General features: G+C 30.1%; 5 protein-coding genes across 5 annotated transcripts; 1 reads left to right on the forward strand and 4 right to left on the reverse strand.

Annotated features, from left to right (window-relative positions):
- Positions 1–328: 328 nt before the first annotated feature.
- GO595_003906 (vacuolar protein sorting-associated protein 11-like) lies at positions 329–2,998 on the reverse strand (the record flags this gene model as incomplete). The annotated part of the gene is made up of 1 exon (XM_067916979.1): positions 329–2,998. One exon carries the CDS (start codon positions 2,996–2,998, stop codon positions 329–331), a length of 2,670 nt encoding a protein of 889 aa, XP_067775801.1.
- A 173-nt stretch (positions 2,999–3,171) lies between these two features.
- Positions 3,172–3,543, reverse strand: GO595_003907 (uncharacterized protein; the record flags this gene model as incomplete). Its single annotated transcript, XM_067916980.1, has 1 exon — positions 3,172–3,543. The coding sequence occupies one exon, from the start codon at positions 3,541–3,543 to the stop codon at positions 3,172–3,174; it is 372 nt and encodes a 123-aa protein (XP_067775802.1).
- A 3,872-nt stretch (positions 3,544–7,415) lies between these two features.
- GO595_003908 (uncharacterized protein) lies at positions 7,416–7,838 on the reverse strand (the record flags this gene model as incomplete). The annotated part of the gene is made up of 1 exon (XM_067916981.1): positions 7,416–7,838. One exon carries the CDS (start codon positions 7,836–7,838, stop codon positions 7,416–7,418), a length of 423 nt encoding a protein of 140 aa, XP_067775803.1.
- A 649-nt stretch (positions 7,839–8,487) lies between these two features.
- On the reverse strand, positions 8,488–8,904 carry GO595_003909 (N-alpha-acetyltransferase 40; the record flags this gene model as incomplete). Its single annotated transcript, XM_067916982.1, has 1 exon — positions 8,488–8,904. The coding sequence occupies one exon, from the start codon at positions 8,902–8,904 to the stop codon at positions 8,488–8,490; it is 417 nt and encodes a 138-aa protein (XP_067775804.1).
- A 1,004-nt stretch (positions 8,905–9,908) lies between these two features.
- Positions 9,909–11,432, forward strand: GO595_003910 (uncharacterized protein; the record flags this gene model as incomplete). The annotated part of the gene is made up of 1 exon (XM_067916983.1): positions 9,909–11,432. One exon carries the CDS (start codon positions 9,909–9,911, stop codon positions 11,430–11,432), a length of 1,524 nt encoding a protein of 507 aa, XP_067775805.1.
- Positions 11,433–12,166: the final 734 nt, after the last annotated feature.

The following is a 12,166-nucleotide window of genomic DNA, read 5'->3' on the forward strand; positions in this document are numbered from 1 at the left end:
AGACCAACAATTATGTTAACATAAAGGATTGTAAGAAAATGGCTTGAAGACAGAGTATCAAGTAAATAATACCCTACAAAACGTGAATTCGAGGAAAAATGTATAGACTTGTTAGCATTGCAAAATTTTACAGGAAATTGGTCTTCCTGTTAATATCATATGGAACAAATAAACTTAGACTAAGTAAAGTTGCCAAATTGACCTCTCACTTAATTCTATCGTTACTTTACAAAACCATTTTTTCATTGGCTATTGAATTTATATGTAAACTTATGAAAAACGCACTTTTTACCATCAAACACAAATTTCTGTTATTAAATCAGTTTAGTCATGTATTTGTCGACATTCTTTGCAACAATTCCTTTGCCTCGTTCAGTTCCTCGTCATCCTGGTTGAGAGCCATCAAATTAATTCCGGAAGCGAACAATGAATTTTCCACTTGTTTCAACAAGAACTCGAATCCGTCAATTTCCTGACTTAATTTACTTTGCACGTTTTCTTGTTTTCTAGCTGCTTCCATTTTATTAACTTTTTCTACCACGATTTTTTCGAATTTATTTCTACAAATTGGGCAAAAAGTGTCAGAGTCACCGAGACATGTGATGTGAAATGAATGGCCGCACATAAAATGATTTGATTCGAAGTCGATATCTTGTCCACATTTAGCGCATTTTGTTTGGTTTATAGCGAAATTTTGGGTAGACAAATTTTGTATTACCGTTTTATTTTCTTCAGCCTTTTTATTATAATCATCGATTTTATTTTGAGCTTGATGTAACAATTGTTGTTCTTTCTTAAACACTGACTGCACCACTGGTAATATTGTAGAGAATGATTTTTTAGTTCCTTTTAATACTTTAAGGATTGTTAAGAATGGTAAAGCGTCATGTTTTTGTACTTCATCCAAAAATTGGGATAAAATTTTTTCGTCACTTAAATTTGAAACTGATAACTTTACAAGTGCATCACTCCAAAGCGTTTTATCTTTATCTCCAAACTTTAAACAGATCTCCAAACATTTCTCTGGTGGCGATTCTTGTAATATCAATGCGTATAGACCCAACTTCTCATAGATATATATTTTACCTTCCGAATGATTGAAACCTGTCAAATATACCAACACTTGTTCACTTGAATATTTTGCGTTCGGATATTGTAACAATTCCATAGTTTTACTTGAGTTTGAACGCAATGACATCTCAATCAAAATGTTCCAAATCATATCTGATAAGTTGTCAGGATTCGACTGAAAGATTTGATATAAGAAATCGAAATACATTTCATTGTTGTTAACAAATATCATTGATAAGTTATTTGGATCAATGATTGTGTGTGTGCTTTTACGCTTTTTATGATTCTCAATGCCAACTGTGCAACATTTGACCGCAAACTTCGTAAGTTCTTCACGTCCTTCTTCATAATTGTCCATGATTTCACTGCCATATTCTGTTAACGTCGATAATACTAATTCGCCTGGTAATGTTTCCATGTACTCTAAGATATGTTTGTAATCTTGGTTTTCATATAACAATTGCATATATAGTTTGTGATGGCCATATGCTTTCGCAAGTTCTTCCGCTTGTTTTTGATAGTTATTCCGCTTCATAACATCGACAGCTGTCTCAACATCGAAATTGGGTTCTTCCCCACGTTGAGCTGCTTTAACAAATTTGGCAACAGCTTCTTCTAATAGACCAGTCGCACGGATTTTCGTATAACAATTAAATAATAAAGTAGTGTGTTGTTTGGAGGCAAGCTTCCGCTTTTGTAATGCATCAAGATATTTCATAAGATTTTGTGCATGATGTGGTTCAACAAATTTTTGGATAACATGTGATGATTCAACAAAGCCAATGGTTTGAATATATTCATCAATGGCATCTTCAAATTTTGCTGCACTATAAAAGAAATCGCCTTGAAGTTTATGAATATTGGCAATGACTTCTTCTCCAAGATGAAGTTCATTGGCAATTGTTAGAGCTAATTTGAATAGGTTTTTCTGACAGAAACGATCAACTTTGACTTGATCGTCAACCTCTGAAAACATGAGAACACGTTTGTCAGATTGAACCATAATAAGGGCACCCCATTGCATCTCAACAAATTTGAGAGGCTTTGTTAGATTTTGCTGGAATGCTCGAACATTATAATTTGGATCTATAACTTTAAGACGTTGAACTGAATCTTGGATTTTATATGGATATGTAATGTAAAAATATGAACCTAAGGCACCAATAGAAACAGGTGAGTCTGTTCCTTCAGCTGATAAATCAGTGACATCTTTTTTAATTTGACCATTGGATTGGATATTATAGAAAAATACATTCTTATCACGGAAAAATCCAATGCCACCATTTTTAGTTAAAAAGGCAAAATCTGGATTACATCCTTGATTATCAATGATTGTTTGATTCTTAGAAGACACTGAATGGAGTGAAATAGAATCATGAGAAATAAGGAATAAATTTCCATTTTCTGTAATAAGCAGTTTTTCAACATTATTTGAAACTGTGAATTGTTGAAATGGTTTATTTTTTTCTGAAAAGGGTGCCTTGAAAATAAGAATTTCATTTAATGATGTCTTAAAAGCAATATATGAGAGTGAAGATGATGAACAAAATAATGAAGCAGGTTCAGTTGCTTTAGATTTTGTTAAAAGATTAAAAGAATTTGCAACACGGTACATGTAGCTGTCATTTTGTTCAGAAAAATTCTCGGTATCTTCGATTATAATTGAATAAGTACTTCCTGTTTTCCCAGCTGCAAGAATTTGTTGTGTAGTTTGCGAGGCTTGAATATATTCTATTGATTCGAAATTTGTGGATATAGTTCTTACTTCAAAATGATGGTCAATTCTATGAATATTTTGTATAGAATCAGATATAAAGAGAAAACCTTTTCCTGACGTAGAATGAACAAGTTCATTAGGAACTAACCCGTTCAATGATTTTTCTATTTTATTATCAAAAAAACGAAGGCCGAGAAGAAAAGTCGACATTTGACGATGGGATACCCTGATATTGAATACTTTACACATTTCTTCAAATGTAAAAAAGTTTTTTTCTCCATCCAGATCAAAATATTTTATGCAAAACTTCTTAAACATCAGAACCACATAAGTTGAAATATGAGTTAAAGTTATAACAATTTTTATGGAAATTAATTTTCTTTTCATTTAAACAATTTCTTAAACCCAGCTTTCACTTGCTTCGCAAAGTTTGAACGGCATTTAACGAGTTGAGTTTTGAGGTTACTGTTCGCAATTTCTAAAGATTTATCTCTTTGCATTAAACTGTTTACTCTTGCTTTCAATTCAAGGTTTTCTCTGGCAAGTAATGAAGATTGGGGTACTGGAGGAGCCTCATCATCAGAAGAAGACCCTATTTCAACTTCTGGATATGGACCTTGTATATATTTCTGTGTTGTTGGTAAAGAATTCATTGTTGTTATCTGATCTTCATCTTCACCTGTTTGGAATCCTTTGTAGTCAAGTTCCCATTCATCGAAATCTCTTTCGGCAGCCCATTCGTCAATTTGGATCATCTTTGCTCCTTTTGCGTTTTGTCAGTTTTATATCAAAATTGACTGATTTTGTATGGAAAGTCTTCTTTTGTTTCAAATGTCTCGCGGTCATTAAAATTTCTGATCATTCAAAATAACTTTTTGTGTGGCAGATAAAAACGATTGGAAAATGAATAAAACAAAACTTCCCATGAAAGAAAAAAAAAATGAAGTTTAGAAGTAAGGAAACTAAAGCACATGTTTAATCAGACAAGAAAAGATCATGTTTTAAATTTTTAACTCGTGAAAATGTTGGGACTGTTGTTTATGGCAACGTTGCCGCTTCCAACAATTTTGAAAGCGGAATTTCATAACTTTATGTTTTTTTTAAAGGACGATAGAAATTTCGTGGCATTTGCAAATAAAAACCTGGCATTTATTTCTTCGTTCGATTTTGTTATAAAACACATCAAAGCTGAAAGAAATTACATTTTTTATTCATTATTTTCACTTATTTTTGAAATTTGATCGCTCAACGTTGAATCGAGAAAAGATGAGTATTGATATCTTGTGTCTAAATCAGCTCTCAAAAATTCTATGTCACATGATATTTCCTGACACAAAGGATTACGCATAACTGTATCTGAAATAAATGGTAATTCATTTATCAAAAAATTAATAAGCTTTCCTGTGGTTTCGTATGTACGAATTCTTGCATTAGCATACGTTTCAATATCTACATTTTTAAAATTATCGTTGACACCAATAAATTGTTCGGTAGCAAAATCCATTTGTGGTGGATCATAAGAACTGACTGGTAGAACATCTTCAATACGAACATTTGTTTCATTTTTTGTTTTATTTTCTTTCTCATTTGCATTATTTTGTAAGTTGTGTGCTCCTTTCTGTAACATTTTCTCAGAAGTATTCATAAGCTCATTAATATTCCTGAAAATTTCTTTTAGCTCGACAGCATTTTTCTGGTTCTGCATTTGAAGTTTGAAGCTAAACTTAGCTTATACTTGGCACTTTAAATATAATACTTTGAAATTCTTGTTCAACACAATGAGTACTATTATGATAAAGATATTTTGTTTTATAAAACTAATGCTTCCAAAATAGATTTTAAGATCAAAAATTTTTGATGTTTATGCAAAATAATTTCCAAAACATCGAAAATTTGTTTTGAAACAATGGCATTTTCTGTTTAATATTCTTCAATTCAATATGCCCAAAAATATTTTTGATTTCACCGAAATCGTCAATTCATCCTCATTAAAACAACAAGTAAAATCGAAGCATAAATTTTCTAATTGCATATAATATCTTTCTATTTTTATAACTCAAAGCATATGATAAAAACAAAAATGTAGCATATCCAAGTAATGAAACATTTTGTATAAAGTGATGGCTCAATTGTTTCATTAAAATCATAATCACTTGGGATGACAATTTTTGTAGTTTTTCGATTTCATTATTTCGAATTATTTTTGCAAATGCATTTGGGTTATGTCCTTCTTTTATATATTTCTTATGATGTTCCATTACTTTGAAGGTTCTTCATTATTATTTTTACATATTTAGATGAATTCTCCTTTTCAAATTAATTTGGAACATTTAAGGTTATCATAGTCAAAATTCCCATATTAAATGTTCTAAACTTTACTGGCCAACCACCAGTTTAACTTTTTGAATGTCGTGTCAGACTGTGGCCGGATTTGTAAAGCTCTGAATTATATTTGCTCCATCAACACAAAATTTTGCAAAATGCGAAATTGGGCACAAATCATTAAATTCCCATACTTAATATCTTTTACTTTTATTACGTGCCTTATCTTACATGTGATGTACAGAAAAAACGCATGCAAACACAAAATACAGACATTTTTAAATTGCAATAAAATGAAATATAACGTTCATACTAATGACAAAAATAAACGCATAAGCTTAGGCGTTGATGCTATGTGTTCCACTGGATGTAATTTCATCGGTATCAAAAAGTCCATCCATAATTCTTTTGATCATCAGTATTCCAATAATATAAATGATGGCTTAAGACCAATGTTTTCTTGTTTAATTAACACTTTGTCCAGTTCCAAGCAAAAATATCTTTCAACAGAAAAATCAATAATTTTTTCTATCCCATCAAATTTTATCAACAACTCACTACCGAACATTCACATAGGCCTTATAGCCAGTTCAATTTTGTTTTTTGTTTTTTGCTTTTTTAACAAAGAAATATTTCGAAGTAAAATTTCAAACATTAAATCAATTTCAATTCTATGTTTTTTTATTATATTTATCGCTCATTCATTTGAATCATTTGACCCAATCAATAAAATCTTTTATATCAACAATAATTCTGATTTTGATACAAGAGAACAATATCAAAGCAGTGCATTACACGTTGTTATTGACAGTATTATTAAAATAACTGAAAAAGCATTTATAGGCTGGAATTTAGAAACAGTTAAAATTGGCGAAGCAGTCAATTACATTATGTCGTATGCATTTTCTTCTTGTAATAATCTCAATTCAATTATCATTGGAGAAAATGTCACAACAATTCAAGTTCAAGCATTTGCTTCATGTAAGTCATTAGTAAATATCACGATTCCAAGTCGTGTGAAGACGTTATATGCGAATACTTTTCTTTTATGCGTTCAGCTTCAAGTTATTAATGTCTCAAAGCAAAATCCATATTATGCAAATTATGAAAATGATGGAATTCTTTATACTCATTCACTCATTCAAATTATATGTTATCCTATTGGAAGAACGAATGAAGTATTCGAAATTCCGAATACTGTTAGAGACATTGATCGTAATGCATTTTATTCATGTAATAATTTGAAAATTATTATTGGAGAAAGTGTAACAACAATTGGAGTTGAAGCATTTTATTTTTGTGAAAATTTAGAAACAATTATTCTCGGAGATAATTTAAAAATAATAGAAAGTCAAGCATTTTCTTCTTGTAAATCATTAACAAGTATCACAATTCCAAGTAATGTTGAAACAATTGAAGTCGATGCTTTTGGTGTATGTATTAACTTTCAAGCTTTTAATGTATCAATAGAGAATTTAAATTTTGCAAGTTATGAATATGATGGAGTTCTTTATAATAAAAACATAAGCAAATTAATTATTTATCCTGTTGGGAAAACAAATGAAATATTTGAAATTCCTGAAACAGTTACAATAATTGGAAATTATGCATTTTCATCATGTAATAATTTAAAAAAAGTTATTATCGGAGAAAATGTTAAAGAAATTTGTGATTATGCTTTTTATAATTTGTATAATTTGGAAACAGTTATTATTGGAGAAAATGTTAAAGAAATTGGAAATTTTTCTTTTTGTTCATGTTCTTCCTTAAAAAATTTCACAATTCCAAATAAGGTTGAAACAATTGGAAATAGTGCATTTAATCGATGTAAAAATTTAGAAACAGTTGTTATCGGAGAAAATGTAAAAGTAATTCCAAATGATTTTTTAGCTGAATGTTCTCTGTTAAAAACAATTGTTTTTGGCGAAAGCGTAACCAAAATATTGAGCTATGCATTTCATTCGTGTACTTCATTAGTAAATATCACAATTACAAGTAAAATAAATGATATTAATACAAATGCTTTTAATTTATGCAGTAAACTTCAAATTATTAATGTATCAAAAGATAACTCAAATTACGCAAATTATGAAAATGATGGAATTCTTTATGATAAAGAAATTAATGAAATTGTTTGTTATCCGATTGGAAGAACAAATGATAGATTTGAAATTCCTGTAACAGTTACAACAATTGGAAAAAACGCATTTTTATCATGCGCGAATTTGGAAACTGTTATCATCAGAGAAAATGTAATTGAAATTGGCGAGTCTGCATTCTCCTCATGTGAAAATCTGAAGTGTATTTATTTCTTCGGTGAAAATGAGCCAACAATAACAGAAAAAACGTTTTCTGGCGTTCCTGCAACAAGCGTTATGACGAATAACTCGTACAAAAACCCAACATTTGGGTCGTTGAATGTCTCAAAGGGAACAGTCATCGATGAATGCCTCCCTCCAACGCTCACGTTCTCGCAAAGCAACACGTTCACACCTTCGAACGCATTTACACAAAGTAATACATTTACTGAATCGAATACTTTCACTAAGTCGAATCCATTTTCGCAATCGAATACATTTTCAAAAACAAATTCATTTACGAAAAGTAATACATTTACGAGTTCAAATGCAATCACGCAGTCGAACTCATTTACATCTTCATATCCATTTGATGCCACAATAACATTTTCATATGTTATTATATATTCAGTCTCGATTACGCGCACCATTACTCTTGTCGACTCGTTTTCTTCCGTCACATTTGTTAAGTCATCAGTCAGCACCACGAATACATATGTTTCCACCAACTTCATATATTACACGTACTCTGTTTTATATTACACATCGCACTACAGTTACTATTCCAACTTCTTCACAATTTTGCTCAAATCTGCAGTTCAACAAAAAGAAAACAATCAAAATATATTAATTGGCTTAATTTGCGGATCTATTGGATTTGTCTTATTGTTATCGGGAATCATAATTTTCCTCGTGAGGCATCAGAAACAAGATGACGAAGAAAAATATAAAAGAAAACAAGCGATGAAAAGTATAACGAAACATGTGTCGACGGAATATGACACAAGATCCGATGATATAGACTTGACGCACATAGCACTGATCCTTGAGGATGATGACAAATGGCTTTTGTAGGAAAATTGTTATGATTTAATCATAAATAAAAATTATGTTATATTAATCAAAACGCAATTTAACAAAATTTGAATATTTTCGTTTACCATTTTTTATGTTAATACAGTGAAATAGAGCGAATCGCTTTAAGAAACATTGAACTTGTTTGTTCACAATGTAAAATGGTTAAACACAAAATCTTCGAATGATAATATAATCGAAAACTATAGAAACAAAAATATTTTTTTATTGTTTTTTAACCAAAGATTTGCAAAGAACTTCATATTCATAAGCACCTGTTGGATCAGCGACTGATGGAGAGAGCTCATGTGGGAAGTAATGCATTTTGTGGTAAAACGCAAGTGCGCCAGTGTTAATTCTGAAAACGGTTAACATAATAATCTCCATTCCTCGCTTAAGACCAATAAATTCGATAGCTTGAAGTAAAAACCTTCCAAGGCCTTTCCCTTGGTATTCTTTTTCTATTTGGAATTCCATAATATATATTCTTACTAAGTTATGTTCATATTCAAATCTGATATGAGCAAAGCCTATTGGTTTTTCAGGTGTAATTGCAATGAGATAGCGAGATAATGGGCTAAATAATTCGAGTTTTTTCTTTTTTTCATTCCATCCCCATGTTTTTTCATACATATCTTTCATATTTCTTTCAGTTAAATCGAATACCCAATTTTTGTATTCCTCTGGAATTTCCTTGAAATAATTAATTTCTGCATTTATACCATTTTTTGAAAAATGCTTAAATATTTTTAAATCAGAGAGATTATCTTCATTTTCATTTGCAAACTTTACTTTTTGCATTTTTGCATTAATTATTTCTGTTTCTCTTTTAAGTTTTTCTTTTCTTGCTGCCGCTTTTGAGCTCATTTGGCCAGAGCACGACCGTTTATACGATAAGGGACCGTTTGTTTTTTACCGCGGAAATCTGTTGGATTGTAATAAACTATACAAAAAAAACAGTTTGTCTGTTTAAATAAATGAAGAATGCAGGCGAGCACTTAAAGCTAAATATTTATGAAGAAAAACTATGCAAAATGTTACAAAATGACAGAGTATCAAATCAGTCAATTGCAATTCATAAACATTTGGAAATACTCGCCCAATTAATGACAAATCAATACCCAAAAAATCCACCAAATATTATTGCACTCAATCCAGATAAGAGGAGGAACTTAATTCCAAATGTAGAATTATATAAAGAATTTGTTTTGGAAATGTCAACTCCTTTTTCCATTTCTTTAAACAATACGCCAGATATTATTCAATCAATTCATCAAAGGCTTCGGCTAGAGGAAGGTTATGAAGAATTACTTTCTGGTAACATTACAAACTTTGGAATTGGAATTTTAATATTTAATTCCAGAAAAATATTCCTAGTTTTAATTATTGCAAGGATAAAAATTACTGAACTTCAAACCAACACTCAAGCTTTTATTGAAAAAACACAAAATGATACAATGGAATTTTCTTCTGATAATTTATTAACACTAATAAACAATTACAGAAAAATTTTACATCTTCCATTATTCAAAATTGACGAAAGTTTGCTTAATTATGCAAAAGAAATCAACACAAACAAAAATACAAATTTATTATCATCAACAAAGACCGGACTTTTTGCAACATCTACAATAATTGTTGGTCCTATGCTCCCAAGTCCTATTGGTCAATTATTTTTATCACCTGGCTTCACAAATATTTGCACATCATTTCTTCAATCTATCAATTTCTTCATCAACACACAAGATAATGTAATAACTATTACTATTGTTGGAGTCTTTCCTCCAAGTTCATCAATTCTTGGCTCACCTTCATCACAAAAGGTAAGTTTACATGAAAAAAGGCGTTTTTACTCAAAAGTTCACACATGCGACTTTTCTCTCACAAACAAAGTTGCTCTTCCTGTGTCCAGAACCCTTTCAATGGATGCAAATCTCTCTGATCCACAGCCAAGATCTGTTAACCCACTTTTAAACTTAAAATCAAAGCCATTACCACCAGATTTTACTTCCTCATCAGATGGTGATGAAATGCCTTTGATGTTTGAAGATGCAAAAAGAGGTTCTTTGGATGATTTTAAAGATGACGATGATTTGAATTTATCATTAAATGGAAATTTGTCCGATGGAACTTCAACACTCGAATTAAATCCATTGAATTTTAAGCCATTGAACATGGATGATATGGAAAAGTATAGATATAAAGAAACATCAAGTCAAAGCGATGCTTCCGAAGTGAAAACTAATTGCGAAGATTATGAAAAAGTGCCGGAACAAACACAACAAAATACAAATAAAAATGAAATAACAAGTTCAAATCAAGAGAATTTAACTGACAATCGTACGATGAAATTAAATCAAATTCTTTCTTGTCTTAATGAAATCCGTTCAAAACATAATCTTCCACCATTTAATTTCGATGCATCTCTTTCAACCTCACTCAATGAGATGCTTGAGAAAAACAAAGGAAGAAACAATGAAAAAGATCTTAAACAAAACTTCAGAAATTATAAAAATCAAAACTTCAATAAGTTTACTTCATATTTGTTTAAGCAATTACTTAACGGTCAAATTGCCAAACATTATGTAAATGATCAAGAATCAGTTAAAGCACTCACGCATTTTAATAACATTGGAATTGGTTTCTATGAAGACCCAGATCGTGACGTCTGTGCGATTCTCATATACGAAGGCACAACTTCCAATTCCAACATCAGCGTAAACAAAAGTGAATCACCGAGAAAAAGTGCCACCGCAAACGGTTTCTTCGAAAAACGGTCGCGAATATTATTTGATTCGATTAATACATTTCGAAAACAGAATGGACTTAATGAACTAAGTTTCCCATCAGCTAATAATGAAAAAGGACAGAAACTTATTAAACAAACGAAAGCTTATGCACGTGTTATAGGAGAACGTAAAATAATTATAAGCTCTAATGCATTTACGAAAGAACTTGTTCCTAATTTGTATTCGAAAGCGGATGGAACATACGTAAATGCGAAAGGTAATGATGAATCAACATTAAAAGTGATTATTCAAAAAATTACCGAAGGGTCAAAGACTTTGTTGCTTGGCGATTTCGATAAAATTGCAATTGGATTTTGGTTTAATGCCGAAAATAGTGAAACGACAGTATCCATTATACTTGCAAAAGAATGTTCTGAATAAATGATTAACCTAAATAAATTTTTAAAGATAAATTTAACAATGAAATATAATGTTATTTTGAAATTAAATTAATTAATTAAATTATATCATAAGTATATAAATTCTAATGATTACATTACTTGCGGATTTGATTTGACGAATATAAAAAATATGTATTAAAGTGATTTTTAGTTATAAAAAGAAGTTCTATTTCTATAATATATATTACAGAATTTTTATGTGCCCATCTCTTCACTATCTAAATTTTCTTGAGCAGTTACAATCATCATAATAATATCACTTGAATAACTGTTGATAGCAATTTTAAGTGCTGGGCCTTTTAAAAAAATCATTTTATTTGCCTTCTTTTTTATTTTTCTTAATTATAAGGTAATCAACAAACGCATCAATGATATTAGGATTATCTTTATTTGTTTCAATTTCTTTTGTTTGGATTGATTTTAAATATGTTAAATAACTTTCTCCATCTACCATTCTTGTTTTAAAAGCAGAATAAGCCATCATACACATAACTTTATTAAATGAAATTGGAAATATGGAATCAAACAAATTAATTGTTTGTTGAACTGAATTTTCAATATTATCATTATTTAAAGAAAAAATTATTTGTTTGAGGTTAAGAAAAATTTGCTTTTCATTTCTATTTATGAATTTTTATGTTGATTAAAAATGTCACTTTTCACGACATCATAACAATTCAAAATAACGGCTCGCAATAAATCATTGAATTGCAG

The sequence above is a fragment of the Histomonas meleagridis genome (assembly GCF_020186115.1).
Source record: "Histomonas meleagridis strain 2922-C6/04-10x chromosome Unknown contig_24, whole genome shotgun sequence".
In the NCBI taxonomy this organism is placed as follows: Eukaryota; Parabasalia; order Tritrichomonadida; family Dientamoebidae; genus Histomonas; species Histomonas meleagridis.